This window comes from Lytechinus variegatus, chromosome 1 (genome assembly GCF_018143015.1).
Source record: "Lytechinus variegatus isolate NC3 chromosome 1, Lvar_3.0, whole genome shotgun sequence".
Taxonomy (NCBI): Eukaryota; Metazoa; Echinodermata; class Echinoidea; order Temnopleuroida; family Toxopneustidae; genus Lytechinus; species Lytechinus variegatus.
Window position 1 is genome coordinate 39,412,997 of NC_054740.1, and position 16,387 is coordinate 39,429,383.

A 16,387-nucleotide genomic window follows, 5' to 3' on the forward strand; every position below is an offset into this window, starting at 1 on the left:
CTATCTGAAAATAACTCGTTGTAGTTGGTATTGATACGTCGAATCGACAAGCTTATAATTATTTACTCTAGTTGACATAGTTACGTTTATTCACTATTGAATTAGGTTTCGGTTCCATGGCACATGAATACCCACGATATTTAGTCATGCAAGTTTGTGTTTTGATTTGTTACCAACATGATTTCATAATGGTCTTTAAGTTCATGAATGTTATTCCGAAGGATTCAGAAGAGTATGTAATTAGTGTTATCGCAAGGGCGGCGGACTCGTATTGTCGTGGGGGGGGCGCAAAGTCAAAACGGGCATCAAAATGGGCATTTTAGTGCAAACGGATTATTTTTTCACCATGAGATTATCATCTGCGTGAAGAAGACGTGTGATTTGTAGTAATTAACAATGATTAAGTGGAGGAAAGCCATTTTGAAGTGACTTCTGATTGTCAAGATATGAAATAAGGCTCATCCGCGAGCGAGCGGTTTGGATAAATTCAAAGCTGAGGTTATAAAACTCGGTTTGCATATCATAGCGCTAATATCTGTTTAAAGGGTATCCTTGCGAGATGTTGTATAATGACCAGAAAAGTAACCTGTTAAGGACGGAATTTAGTGACTCATGAAAAGGATACATATCTCACCAATCAAATAATGCGAAGTGCGAGCTTGAGAGTTGTGATATTCCGACCTGAAAACTGCACATTCTAAGTATTTTTAGAAACCAGGCGCAGAATGAGTACCCTACTAAACAATTATTGATGCGAAGCGCGATCCCAATATTTTGTGATTTTCTTATTTAGTATGTATTGTGTTTTTTTGTAATGGTATTTCATAATGAATAAGGGCACATTTCATTTTGAAAAAGGGCCTTTTCCATTTTAAGCATATTTTTTTTTCAAATTAGGAGCAGAATGAGTACCCTACTAAACAATAATTGATGCGAGCACGAAACGCGAGCCCAACATTTTCCAACTTGAACACTGGACATGGTTACAATGCTTGTAACCATGAACAGGATGAGTACCTTTCTAAAAATTAATTGATGCGAGCGCGAAGCGGGAACCAAAAATTTTGTGATTTTCTAACCTAAAATGTATCCGTTTTACTTAAAAAAGGAGTATTTTATTTTTTAAAAAGGGCATATTTCATTTTGGAAAGGGGCATTTTTCATTTTGAAAGGGCACTTTTTTTTAGGGAGGCTAGTTGGTTGATAACCCTTTTTTTTTTGCTTGTCAAACTTTCCATTTTCCAACCCCTTGCCCCTCCCCCTACCTTTTGGGAGAGATTTCCGCCCCTGATTGGATGGCAAGGTTATCATTAATATGCTATGAAACTCATCATGCATGCATGTCTCCTTGGTGTGCCAGATAAAAAGTCCTCGAACTTCAAGGGAAAAAAAACTTCCATTAGTTTTCAAGATTTATACATCTGGTTGCCATGGAGATTGGACAACAAGACCGTAGCATACTCGTAAGCACTGCTAGACAAAGTGTGAAAGGCCATCTGCTATAGTTCAATGTCGTCGTGTCCTCGCTGCATTCAAGACATAATCTTTTCACGTTATCTGGAGCAGAAATCGATTTACCTATTATAGCATAAACCACTTTTTTATTTGAAGTATTCGCCGACTGCGCTGCCCATGTTGAACTTCTGGTTTGAATCGGTTTCTTTCTACCGTGGCCTGCAGTCACACCAACGAAAGTGACTCCAAACCGATCGATGGTCTACCATTGGTAATAACATAGTAGCATTGATCGGTCTGTAGCAGATTTCCTTGGTGTAACTATAGCATCAGAGCTCGATGAGAAACAAACTTGTGAGCAGGTGTTTATTCGCCATCGACCTTCTTCTTCCAGGGTTTTTTTTATTATTTTTTTCATCGATCCGTCTGCTCAGGATCTCCACCCGTTTCACAGGGGCAAAGGAAGGGGGCAGGAACGCCAAGATGTGATATTTTAAAGAAGCATTATGTTGCTGCATAAAAGCCCCCCCCCCCCCCCCCCCCATCTGATCCCCTCATGATTTTTTTTTTCATATACGCGACTGTGTTTTTTTGATCATTTTTTTCATCGATCCGTCTGCTCAGGATCTCCACCCGTTTCACAGGGGCAAAGGAAGGGGGCAGGAACGCCAAGATGTGATATTTTATAGAAGCATTATGTTGCTGCATAAAAGCCCCCCCCCCCACCTGCTCCCCTCCTGATTTTTTTTTCATATACGCGACTGTGTGCAAGCCAGTAAAGCCCCAAAAGCAAAACGCTAAGTAAAATATGATTTTTTTTTTGATAAGGTAAATAACAGAAAATAATCAAAATAGGATAATATGTTGATCAAAAACCAATTGGATAAGCCTGACTATGTAAGTAATACCCTCACATCGTTGGTATATAAATTCTTTACTTCCACAAATGATAAAATTCATCAAAAATTCAGTTAAAATACAAGGGTCGCAAAACGGTTATTAAAGGGGGATGACCCTGTCCAAAATCACAATAAAAATGGTCATCCCCAGACTTCCCGGTTCCACTGCCTCTGAAATACATCAAAATGTATACGTAAATAGCTAATACAAAATGTTTTGTGTGAGGAGTGGGAGTGGGGGGGGGGGGTAACAATGGCCATATGACCTAACCAGGTCAATCCCGAACGATAGTGGCCTACACCCAGTCACAGTTAGGCCTATTACATCAAAAAAGTGGGACATTCTAGTCTGGTTTTACCACGCACTATTTTTTACAGTAATTTGTTCTTTCATACCAACATTTTTAAATGATAGAGCAAGAAGTCATTTAATGGCAAAATGGGTGTTCACTCGAATGAAATATCTAGATACTCATTTCCATCTAATGTTGAAATATGACGGCAATCTTTACGGGAGAGGGCCTTCCAAAGCAAAATTTACTGGTTTGTTGCTACATTCATCATGATAATTAGCTGTTGACTTTTGCTTATTTTGCCAAAGGAGATAGACAGATTTACTTTAGTGATCACGATTTACTTTAGTTGATCACTAAGTTACTTTAGTTGGTCATATGTTAAGGGGGGCGTTTCATTAAAAGATTCATCGGATGTTTTATCTGACAAGTCCTGTTTTATCCGACAGTTACCATAGTAACGGTGCTTTTCAGCAAATAAGAATCGAGTTGTCAACTTGGACGAAAATATTTGCAAAATGCTCCTGAGTTTTGATTAACACTTAAAAAGTGTATTTAAAAAGTCCACACCAAGTTTCCAAAAATGCATAATGCATTTCCATTTATTTAGATGCAGGGTAAAAGGGCATTGTCGTTCAAATGCCTTGCTCACGGACATTGGTCATGTTGGTATGATGGCTGGGGTTCGAACCTCGGGCGTTCAAAACAGTCAGGCGCTTGAGACCACCGGTCCGACCACGGCGCCTCAACTCCGCCCAATCATCAAAGTAGTATGCCGCCATCTATTGATGGCTCCCACACAGGTATTTGTAAACAAGATGGCGATGCAGTGGGTGAAAATAGTCGACAACAATCATTTCGTAAGCTAGATTAGAGACGATCTAGAACAGTGTCATCAACAATGGACGGCTCCAGAAGAAGAGCAAATGTTCGCGTGAAGTATTCAGGAGAATCTGTATCAAAGCCCAAATTACCAACTCCAGAAATAGTTGTTGATCATGACACCGCTTCGGATGTGGAATACAGCGACGATAATGAGTAGGTCAACAGACAACAGGGCCGGGTAGCGCTAGCTAGGAGCTAGGCGCGGCGGTTGGGCACGGCACACGCCAACGGGAAAGATTGGGGCTGCGCGGTACGCTTGCCGCGCCGCTGGCTTCTCTAGACTAGATCCAGTAGATGTGATGAAGAATGAAGTGTAGACTGTAGTTTTGGGTCACCGTCATGTCAATGGCTTAATTTAATGTTGAAGGGGCATTAACATGATTAAGCTGAAGAATCGGGGGGCATTTGCGAAAATGAATGTGAAAATGATAAGGATCTGGCCAACTGAGCTGAGCAACTCTCTTCCCGTGATCGTGTGTGTCGTGAGCTATGACTGTGTTCACGTGACAATGGGAGTCACCAGCACTGACTAAATAAATGGTAGTGAATAGACTGGTGACTTAATTTTTTTAAACCAGGATAATGTTGATATCTGGGACCTGTAGCATATATAACTTTATCTGAGAGTGAGAAAACTCTCTGGTAAAAACTGAAAACTAAGGACGCGTCGTTAGTCTGATTTCTGCCATTGAATTTACATGGCAAAAACTACGGTAAAAACAACCTGAGTTTTCTCAGGTAAAAAGTTTTATGCAACGGGCCCTTGATTGATGTGACTGTGAATTTATGACTGATGGAATGGATGATGATGAAGTTGTAACTTAAGCTTTGTGTATCTGGCTGGGAAAGATGGACAGACACTGACATATTGGGGACCATTCTTGTTGGGGGGGGGCTGGTGGTTGAGGTCAGCTTGGCATTATCCTGGTTGAGTCGCCGGTCCATTCACCACCATTTATTTCCTTAGCGCTGGTGACTTCTTTCCACTTTCATTGACTTTGTAAATGAGTGCACTCACACAAGGAATTTGTGACAAATTTCACAATAAGGCCGTCAGCTTTTAAGAAAGAAGATGTTTGATTTAATTGAGATTGGGAAGTGGGAGGATGATGAGGTGGAGGGGTCAATTGTATGTCAATTCAATTGTCTTGATTGTCTGCTTTTTATGGGGGTGCATACAAAGGGAGAAATGTGTGCCAGCCCCCAATCATAAGAGTACATGAACAATTCCTTTGTAGAACCCAAAACCCTATATAACAATTTCCTATGTAAAACCAAACACTTTTTAGTATGAAAAAGAAAGGCATTGCTATGTGTTAAAAATTCCCATAGAAGACAATCTATTTTATGTGTGCTAATTCTTAATTGGCAACCCCCCCCCCCCACAAAAAAAAATGTCCATGCAATTTCTTCACAGTACACAGCTACAGTTTTATTGCAGGAAATGGACACCATCCTTTACTACAGTGATTGGGGAAAAAAAATACATATTTTGGGGAGATTCATGTTTAATTCTGCAATATTGGATTTAAGCTATACACGTGGCAATAAATCAAAATTTTCCAGGGCTCTTTTAGTTTCCTGTGCTTTTTTTTTGCATTTTGGGGGCACAATCACCCCTAGCTGGCTAGCCCCCATGTAATTTTTTCCCGTGGCTCTAATAATCGCAAACTAATGACATGCATGTAAACATCTACATGTAGCATCCCCCATTGGGATATATTACACCAAGGAAGTGTTCCCTATTAGTAACTGGCTACATTCTCTTTTTTTTTTATTTGCTGGTATAGTGGATTGGAACCAGCCTGGAGTAGCTCAGTTCACAAGGACTCTGGAGAACTGTTCTACCTTGAGGCAGGAAAGCCGGTGACATCACCTCTAGAGCATGTAAACCCTGCCACACCAAAGGACACAACTGGAAAAACCAACCGGAAAGGCATCGCTCAACTACAGAAGGTTCTCAAAGTTTCAAGGAGCAGAGACTCCACCCCTCAGTCCTCGCCCAACGGCAGCCGGTTCTTCTCAAGGACTCCACCTGGCAGCAACCACAAGCTGCGGAGGTCATCTCCAGGGTCGCAGTCCAGCGAGGGCACACCCATCAAGGAAGTGATTCTGAAGATCGGGACGTCACCTCCAAGAAGCCCAAATGACACGCTGAGTATCAGACTCCAAGGGTGGTTAGGGATTGTCCCTGGTAGAGGAGGGACGGACTCAAGTAGTGTCATGGGGAACGGACGAGAGCACAAGAATGGAGGGCCTATGCACGTGGATGATAGGTTGATGGTGAGGGGATTGCTGCCTCAAGGTGCTGCCATGAAATCAGCTCAAATTGAGATTGGTAAGTTTGCAAAATGAATTCCAAAGATTTGTTTTGTTAATGTTTTTGTTTTACTTTTATCTGTTTCATTCTCGCAATTCCTTTGGTCATGTATGCACACATGTACAGAACAGTGATGATTTGAGATGCCTTTTAGAGGATGATGAGCTCAAAGATCATGCACATGTAGGTCATTATACTCGAAGATTTCACATTCTGACGGTAACAAAAAAATTGTTTACTAAGATTACTTGGTGAAGGTCGAAGGTCATTTGAAGATTGGAACCGATTTTGAAATCGGCTCCTGATTTTATCCGATTTTACCACAATCTGCGATCACCTTCCGATCTTCGATCATGCCCCTCGAAGGAAAAATCGGACGCCGCTGTTAATTTTTAAAGGTCGTATTACCGACGGAAATCATTGCGTTTCTCTCTTACCTCCTTTTTGATGATAGACTTCTCTTCTCTTCAACCTCAATTTATAAATTTGTCTTTGCAACTTCGTCGGGAGATGCTTCTTTTATATTTCTTCTTGAATATTAACATTTAATTTCTCAAGATTATAATAAATTGATAAAAAACGTCCAGCTCCTCAAAACATTTTGATAACATGTTCCGAAACATCCCCCGTGCTTGCGACTTTTACTGCATTTTAATCGCACTTTGGCTTTAAAATTATGTATCGTTCATTAACCTGTGATCTATAAGAATTATTTTCATTTTATTTTCCTTTGCGACTTTGCTCGGAAGATGCATCATTCGTTTATCTTTCTAATAAAAATCACTTGGTCTATTTTAAAGCAGTAACACCTAAAAACCCTTGTAAAACATGTTCCAAACGATTGCGCATGTTTGCGACTTCCATTCCAATGCGACTTTGTCAGGAAGATGCGCGCGACCGCAAACAAAATTTTAATGTAATCCTTTGTTTTTAAACATCGCCGATTCGATTTTTGAAATGATTTTGATGTTAGAAGCTTAACTGGCGATCTGATTTTTTATCCGATTTACAACATTAATTTGAGGTCAATAAACTTTGCCCATGTTGAGGTATCAACATCAGAAACTCAACCATATGTATTTGAACTTTAAAGATAGTGTTGAAATTCTGTGAAACTTCAATTTATTGGAAGTCATGTCATCGGTTTCACCAGTCTTCGATAGACTTCTATTCATGTGATTCTGATGGACACCCATGGTGATTACATCGTTCATTAACAGGGGATTCCCCTTATCATGGGTATTCCCCTTTCTATTGATGATGTGTCATTCAATGGATAACTTCCAAGATCAATAATGGGTCTCTCTGATTCAGCAGCGAAATCTTGTTGGCTGAATTCGTTCTACCCAGACAATCAGACATGTATTCCAAGATTGAGTTTTCATATTATGTCATGAAAATTAATAGAAGAAAATGTTTTTGTCTCATTATGGATGATACGTGTAGCCTACAATCACACATTGATTCTAAGCGTTCCTATGTTTTAGAAAGTTAGTATCTACATGTATATCATGAAGAAACTACCTCTTTGTGAAACACAAATAAAATAGAATTTTGAGGTATCTGCTCTTGTCCCATATTTGTCTTCTTGCCTGTCTAGCAGAAGAGAGTTATCATAACTTTTAAACTGAATCTTGGACAAATTAGTAATCAAGTGTCACTGAGCATTCAGCGGAAATTTCAGGTTATATCATCAAGGTCAAAGGTCATCTGGGGTTAACAAACTGTGTCCATGCTTCCATTTTAGGTTTCAACATCAAACTTAGTCAGAGCTAAAGATTAAGAATCTTACACATTTTTGAATTATGTAAAATTAGAATATGGTATCAGCAAATTTGAGCAAAACAATGCTATGTCACTGGAACAGGTCAAAGGTCATTTAAGATCAATAAAGCTTTGATTAGAAAATGATAATTTGATCAGTACATTGTAAATCAAAGTACTGAATATCATTAAGTGACTCAAATTTTGATATAAATAAAGTCAAGTTCAAAAGTCATTTGAACATTTGAAGTGAACAACTTACAATTTTGTTTGAATTCTTATCATACACTGTACATATACCTGCATTTGTAGTGCAGATTTATTGTACATTAGTATTGTGCATTTTATTATGAAAAACAAGGGTTTTGGGGAAATACATTTTGGGGGATCACAGAATAAAAAATTCATTCCGAAAAATTGGTAGGTCTGGGCCCGTTGCAAAAATATTTGCAATCAAACGCAACCGTGCAACCAGTGAAGCACGTGTACATGTATGACGACCTGAGTTTAGAAGCAACTTTTTCTGAAACTGGCCCCAGTAACTGATGCTCGAGACACACGGTAATCCAACAGTTGGGTCCAGGCATCCAAAAATGATCAATTTTATAAACACAGATAACTAGGATGAGATCTGGCGACCAATAACCAATTTATGTACATGTACAGGGCCCTGGAACCGAGGGGGCTTGGTGGGCTTCATCCCCCCCCCCACTTTCAGAATCATTTCGCTGCCCCTGATTCTGTAAAAATACCCTTCTCAGCTCAGCAAAGTCATGACGACTCGCTTGCAGCTGTTTCACCGACATAATGTCAAAATGTCTTACCTTGGATTTGTTTTGATCTGATTTTGGTGAATTTCTGTGTTATAATGTGAAGTCTGAATTCAACATTTTACTCTCTATATTTGATTCATATTGGTTTACACTTACAGTAATGCCTAGGTCACATAGCCCGGCCGATGAGGTTCCGATGAGCCAGCGATGCGATTTTAGCCGGACACCGGCCGGACTCCCGTGGTCACCGGCCGGCGTTTGGGGCTAAAAACCGCATCGGTGGCAGCTCGGCGAAATTTAACTTCGGAGTTAAAAATTCGACGGGCTCTCACCGAGCTCCCTCATCGCAGCCCCATCCTTACCACATCGGAATACGCATCGGCCGGTGTACGACCGAGTATCGGCCGGTGTCCCGTGCCAGTTTATGTTTATTGCCATATTTATTGTGTATGTGGTAACATCCAAGGTATGAAAACTAAAGTTCTGTCGTTGTCTTTATTGTTTTTATCTTTTTAACATCTTAGAGCAATAAACTGAGAACTCAAAAGGTAAAACAAAGTTAATTTAGAAGGAAAGAAAATGTCATTTAGAAGGTTTTATAGAACACACCATAAAAATTGGTTAATTTTAACAAAGTTGCATAGATCAAAAGTTAAACAGTACTCAAGTAAAAATTAATATTTCGTAAGACTTTATCTGATATGTAAACAATGGAGATCCTTCCTCATTATGAAAAAACACATACTTTTTAAAAGGTGAAAACATATTAATGGGCAATCATTTGAAGCCTATTACAAAATTACAAAGCTAATCATATTGGTTGATACAAGTGTTTTTCTTTATGAAAGGTTAGTTTTTAAAGGTGAAAGAAAAGATACAATGACGATTATTCTTTGATTAAAAATAATTCAATCACTATGAATGTGTTGCTGTTGTATTATTTACACACATCTCATCTTATTCATACTGGTGTATTTTAATATTGATTTATTCTTTCAAACAGGTTTGATTTCTTTTGGCATTTATTACTAGTGTTCAAATTAAAAAGAGCAAAGGCAATGTTTTAAGATTACCCAATAACAGATTTATTTGCAAACAACATACTGAATAATGGAAAGTATAACACATCAAAAATGCGTTAAGTCCTGAGAAGAATAATGGAATGTCTGTGGCTGCATCCGGTATACTGTAACAATATTAGACACAAGTTACTGCTGGTTTATTGCCACATCTTGCCATGGCACACTCCCGGCAGGACTGCAAAAGTAATTCTTGAGGTATGCGCACAGTTCTTTGCCTGGTCGGGTCAATCTTGGCCCGTGCCCTGCTGCTTGCACATCTTCGAGCACGGCTTGGTCTCGCCATGCACCCGCGATGATCTGACCCTGCTCATCTTCCCGGTCGAGGTCAGCATTCTGAAGGTTGGGGTAACGAGTCCTCATGAGGTTGTGAAGGGTCATGCAGGCCTTGACGATCTTGGTAACTTTCGACGGTCTCAATCCCAGGGTTGTTAGCAGACATCTGAAGCGATTGGCGAATATACCAAACGCGTTTTCAACCACACGGCGTGCCCTGGAACACCGGTAGTTGTAGATCCGCTCGTCCCGTTTCAGGTGCCGATGAGGGTAAGGCTTCATCATGTATGGCCGTAGGGGGAAGGCGTCGTCTCCGACCATGTAGTAGGGTGTGTCCTGGTCGTCATTTGGTAGGGGATCCGGCTGGGGTAGTCCGATCGTTCCCTCACGCAGACCTGGCTCCAGTCGCGACCGGTTAAAGATGCCGGCGTCGGAATACGACCCTGGTGACCCCACATCCGCCCAGATGAACTTGTAGTCAGAGTTTACCACTGCAAGCATGACGATGGAAAAGAAGCCTTTGTAGTTGTAGTAAAGTGAGCCGCTCTTGGGGGGCTTCTTGATGGCGACATGTTTCCCATCGATCGCGCCACAACAGTGGGGAAAGTTCCATCTGTCTCCGAATCCCTCGGCTACCGGGCGCCACTCATCTTCTGTCTGGGGAGTGGCCCACATCTCGTCCTCGTATTCGTCGTAGATGGCCTGACAGACCTCGGGGACGAACAGAGAGATGGTGTTGTGTGGGACACGAAACGCGAACGCCAGATCATGATAGCTGCTTCCGGTCGCCAAGAACCTCAAGGTGATCGCCAGCTTCAGCCCAGGATCCAAGGGGGTTCGATGCCTGCAACAGAAGAGGGTGAAATATGAATAAAATCAAACTAGAATAAATATGGATGGAAGACATTTCAGCACAATTTGACAGTAGGTTCATAAAGTGTAAACTTACGTTGTGGTCTTGGCAATGCGGGGGCCAACTCGGTCAAGCAACTCATAGAACATCTGTGGCACCATGCGGAGGTAGGATTTGAAGTCGGCAGCGTGCTCGGCCTCGAGTTCCCTCATGAGCGTCTCATACTGGCCGAAACGAGGTCTGCGTAGGATCCACTCGCGCACCCACCAACGTCTTATTCTTCTGCCGGCCCTCTGTCGCTCCCTCTCGGCTTCTTCGAGCAGTGCTGCCAGGACCAAGTTGTACTGGAACCTCGCCTGAGCTAGCTCGTGTTCTAACAACGCCATTCGTAGTCTTCTCGGTGCAGCCATAGTGATGAACTGACCATTCCAGGTAGGGTGGACATATATATACAGGTATGGAATAGCTGACCATCGGCCCCCCAAGTCCGAGGTACACCGGCCGAACATCGGCCGGGCAGTGTTCGAAGCCCGTTAACAACCCGGCCGGTGATCGCACGGTGTCCTTTAACCTGCTCGGGTACCGGCCGTATACCCCCCGATGTCCGGCCGGACATCGGCCGGTAGTTGCTGCCACATCGGCCGAAAAAAATCTCCACTTTTGAGACAGACTCCGGACGGTCATCGGCCGGTGTTTGGTCGGTCGCCTGTAGATTTCCGGACGGAGCCCGGTCACGTCACCGAGCTATGCCACCGATGAGGGGAGCTCGGCGACACCTCAAAAATCCACCGAGCTCCACCGATGCCGGACAACGGCCGGGCTATGTGACCTAGGCTTAAAGCTGGGGTACCCCTTTGTCCTGTGTGGTTCTGCCAACCATGAAATAATGGCAATAGAAGTGAGACTGCAATAAAATACAGTACTAGTTCCATTGATTATCATCATTCTTTGTAGCTTTTAAATTTTTTTTCGATTGCAATAAACTTTCAATAGCAGAGCTCTTCATAATGTAGGTAGCAATGATTTGAGGGTACATGGTGTTTCAAATTTATGTCATTACTCAAGATTCTGTCATTGTTTTTCTATTTGTTTTTTTTTTTGCTTGAATTTTATCTATTCACTGGGGGCTTTTTCACATTTTATTTTGGTTTCATTTTCATCCAATGTCATATTTTATTTTTATTGTTTCTTTTTTTTCATTCGTTACCATTTACCTTCCATTTCCATTTATGCTCTACATTATACTGTTGTTGTTTTTTACGAAGTAAGAATGCCCTTCTGTAAAATTGTATTTGATTTGTATTGTTTTATATTACATGTACTTTGTATTACGGTATGTTTTGAATGGAAATGAAATAAAAGAATTGAATTGAATTGAATTGAAAATTGAACCTGTAGTGTTTTCTATATGTACTAACACAAATAATGTACTGTAAGACATCTTGACTGTACATTTGGTATACTTTGTAACTGCTCATCTTAAAACCAAACAACTTTCACAACAAAAGTTTAGTCTCATCTCAGCAAGCCTCTGTACATGTAATGTACATGACACTGTTCCGTTCATAAACAGGACTGTACAGTACACATACACCCAACATGTACATTTGCATGGCCCTACACAATTGTGAAATCGGTACAATAAGGAGTTAGACAGGGACTCCTTTATAACTTATAAAGGCTGTCATGGTTGAGTTTGTTTTTTGGATAGGGATTCTTCAGTCTGTTTGAATTTCAGCTTTACAGATGGAAGTAAATCTTTCTGAGCCAAACCCATTACCAAAAATAAACTCATCCTGTGCTGTAGGCGTACATGTTCATATATATTTGTGTATTGTATGCAAGTATCCTACTATATGTGATGGAAAATCAATGTCCCGAGAGGGTTTTTGTCTCGCCTGCATAGCAGAGCGAGACTACACATGTAGGTGCCGCTTTTCCAACGGCGGCGGTGTCATCGTCAACAATGAAATCTTAATGAAGGTTAAGTTTTTGAAAGTATATGAACCTAGTTCATGAATCTTGGACATGTAAGGGTAATCAAGGGTAGTTACTGAACATCCTGACTGACTTTCAGTTCACATAACCAAGGTCAAAGTTCACTTAGGGTCAACGAACTTTGACCATGTTAGGGGTATTTTTGGAATTGTCATCATAACTTAGACATAATATGGATCTAGTTCATGAAACTTTAATAGACATAAGAGCAATTAAGTATTCCTGAAGAGTGAAGATCCTGTGCGAGTTTCAGGTGACATGACACAGGTCAAAGGTCATTTAGGGTCAATGAACTTAAATGTTGGGGGTATTTGTGGAATCGTCATTATAACTTTCAAGTTTATCGATATGTAGTTCATGAAACTTGGGACATATTAAGAGCAACCATGTATCCCTGAATATATTGTGCTTGTTTTTGGTCACATGACCAAAATCAAAGGTCATTTAGGGTCAATGAACTTTGGCTGTGTTGGGGGTATTTGTTGAATTTGCATCATAATTTTGAAAGTTTATGGATCTTGTTCATGAAACATACATGTAGACATATTAAGGGTAATCAAATATGTATTAGTGTTTTGACCTGTCTTAGGTTACATAATATGGTCAAAGGTCATGTTGGGTCAGTCGACATACATGTCATTATCATTATGAGTGTTTTCTTTTGTGAATAATTATATAGCTGTTTTCAAAGTCAGCACTGCTGCTATATATCGAATCGCGTAATGCGGGCGAGACTGCCAGAGGCGTTTTTGTATTTAAGTTTTTGTATTTTGTTTTTGTATTTGAGTTTTTATTGAAATAAATCATAAAAAAATCACATTATTTACAAAAGATATTTTTTGCAAGATTAGAACTTGTCTGCCCAGTGGAGACTTCACCCATTCTGTAGGCCTACATGTACATGTATGGTACTTACAAGTGGGTCTACTCTATAGATACAGAATGAAAGTACAAGTGAGATATGGTACATGTAGTAATAATCATCCATTTGTTTATTAATCCTTGGTTATTTGGATGACTGTAAATTATCAGTATTTTATTTTAATTTGTACAAAATAACTGAAAGAAAATGCAAATGTAGGCCTGTATGGGAGACAGTGCTTATCCATTCATTTCCTTGTATAATGTTTATTGTCTTGGGGGATATCGTGATGTACATGTATTTTAGGGGCAATTTTGGCAGTCATGAGGGTGAAATCGTGTGTTGCCCTTATGTATTTCTTATGCTGATCGTATAGTGTCATGTAGACAGCACTGGTCTACACATGACCCTATAGCAGCTCTCAACTATAAACTAAAATCCTACATGTAGTATTACAGTTTGTGATCTGTGTCTTCTTCCATTGCAGGTGATGTAATCTCTGCTATCAATGGCGTACCTGTATCCTACTCCTCAGCTGAAGCTGTACTCAACTCTATGGAACCTGTCAAACAGGTAAGTAAGGTCTACAGACACTCTGTCTATTACCACTTAGTCTGGTATCGATCCATCACAACATGTGCAATCTTAAAGGCCCTGTCACATCGCTCTGTGCAAGGTTTGTAGGTGAGTTGCGGGCAATCACCTGCAAATCTGGGGCCCGTTTCATAAAGGACTTTCAACCGTTGTAACAGTGGTAACCTTGATTATGATTGGCTGATGGGACCTGTTACCATGGTAGTTGCCATAATGGCAAAGTTACAACAGTTGCAAGTCCATTATGAAACGGGCCCCAGACCTGTGTGCACTTCTGCTGGCAACTACGAGTGAGATACTGTCAATGCGAGAATCCTGTGGGTTGTCAAACGTCACCCGTAAGTCACGCGCAAGGCTTGCACTGAACAATGTGACAGAGCCCTTAGGATCTTTCCCATTCCGAAATTATCAAATTTTATTTCATATAATGTGCATGTAGGGTTCAGTAGCCATATTCAGACCATCTTCGTCACCAAGAATACTCTTCAATGAATTGTAAAGAGAGCCCGTTCAGGTCTTAAAATGCCTAATTAATTATTATTCTGTGCATTCAGAGTGAGTCCGACCTGAGGTAGACCCTGTCGGTGTAACTTCTTGAATGCACATTGTGGTCTGATTAGAGGGGGCAGTCAGGCACTTGCACTCGCTATCAAGATCAAACTGCATACTGTAGCGTAGGTTCACGTACACAGTTCAATTTTGTAGATTGCATCATGGGCGAAGTGCGAGTTGATTTTCATCACGATCAACGCTGATGTTAGAGAGGACCCTTCAGCCTTTAAAGGTCTGTGACTGATGAAAGACCTCTTTTCAAACCTACATGTATCCAGTGTGCATAATAGAAATACTGTATGCAGATTCCTGAAACACAGAACAACTGTTATTAATTGAGCGAGAGAGATAGGCTACCTGTATGTACTCTACATGACAATGCCAGTATTTACCAATACCGCAAATTAAAGGTGTGCTGTGCGCCCGAAAGAATGTCAATTATCTGTTTAAAGTCTGTTGATCCTCTCATTGTGTTTTGTGTACTTTGTAATTACCATTAAGAACTTTGGCCAAGTGAACTGCTTATTATTTGTATCCCTTTATTTGGTCAGAAAATTAAGCTCATGTCAACTTTAATACATTATTTATTAGTGCACACTGACCTGAAAGTAAATTGTAAAATCAGTGTCAAATTATCTGCCTTGATATAATTGCAATATCTGCTGTTATTTCAATATCTTATTTTAAGATTAAATTTCTTGGTATAAATGTACATAGAGAAGATTTGTTTTATACCACTTGTGGTTTTATAAGTGGCTGCAGTTTATTTATACTGAGTATTACATGTGGCTGTGTTGAGAGCAAAAGAGAGATAGTGAGATATTAGGGTGTATTACTGTGTAGGGGAGGATCGGGGGGGGGGGGGGGGATTGGTTATGATTTTGTGGGTGTGTGCGTTATTCATTTTATTTTTATTAATTTTTGTTTCTTGGTCACCAAGAAAAGAGGCCTTTACTACAGCCTTTACTACAGCCTTACTACAGACTTTAACCAATAACAGGTCTAGAGTAAAGACTAGATGCCAAAGGCTATGGTCTGTAGATCCAGCCATAGTACTAGTGAATCTAGTCTCACTACTTTAGACTGCATTATGCCCTATGCGAATTGTGAAAACCAAGGTTCTGTGCCTATCGACACATGAATCCATGTGGAATACAGCAGGGGAATCCGACCCGAATGAAAACTTGTTTTTAGAGGAATATCTTATTTTAAGATTAAATTTCTTGGTATAAATGTACATAGAGAAGATTTGTTTTATACCACTTGTGGTTTTATAAGTGGCTGCAGTTTATTTATACTGAGTATTACATGTGGCTGTGTTGAGAGCAAAAGAGAGATAGTGAGATATTAGGGTGTATTACTGTGTAGGGGAGGATCGGGGGGGGGGGGGGGGGATTGGTTATGATTCTGTGGGTGTGTGCGTTATTCATTTTATTTTTATTAATTTTTGTTTCTTGGTCACCAAGAAAAGAGGCCTTTACTACAGCCTTTACTACAGCCTTACTACAGACTTTAACCAATAACAGGTCTAGAGTAAAGACTAGATGCCAAAGGCTATGGTCTGTAGATCCAGCCATAGTACTAGTGAATCTAGTCTCACTACTTTAGACTGCATTATGCCCTATGCGAATTGTGAAAACCAAGGTTCTGTGCCTATCGACACATGAATCCATGTGGAATACAGCAGGGGAATCCGACCCGAATGAAAACTTGTTTTTTATAAGAAAAATCAGACAAGTTAAATGGTGAAAGTTTGAGCAATATAGGACAAACAATAAGAAAGT

General features: G+C 40.4%; 2 protein-coding genes across 2 annotated transcripts in view; one reads left to right on the plus strand and one right to left on the minus strand.

The window, feature by feature from the left end:
- Positions 1-3,417: 3,417 nt before the first annotated feature.
- Positions 3,418-16,387, plus strand: part of LOC121413701 (protein inturned-like) — a 32,156-nt gene continuing 19,186 nt past the window's right edge. Inside the window, exons 1-3 of the mRNA XM_041606629.1 lie at positions 3,418-3,685; positions 5,323-5,870; positions 13,945-14,030. Of these exons, the coding sequence (XP_041462563.1) occupies positions 3,549-3,685; positions 5,323-5,870; positions 13,945-14,030 (771 nt within the window). The 5' untranslated portion in view covers positions 3,418-3,548. The remainder of the gene's footprint in view (positions 3,686-5,322; positions 5,871-13,944; positions 14,031-16,387) is intronic.
- LOC121413708 (putative nuclease HARBI1) lies at positions 9,415-11,423 on the minus strand. The gene is made up of 2 exons (XM_041606639.1): positions 10,694-11,423; positions 9,415-10,588 (listed from the first exon to the last, which is right to left on the minus strand). Exons 1-2 carry the CDS (start codon positions 11,104-11,106, stop codon positions 9,598-9,600), a joined length of 1,404 nt encoding a protein of 467 aa, XP_041462573.1. The 5' UTR covers positions 11,107-11,423; the 3' UTR covers positions 9,415-9,597.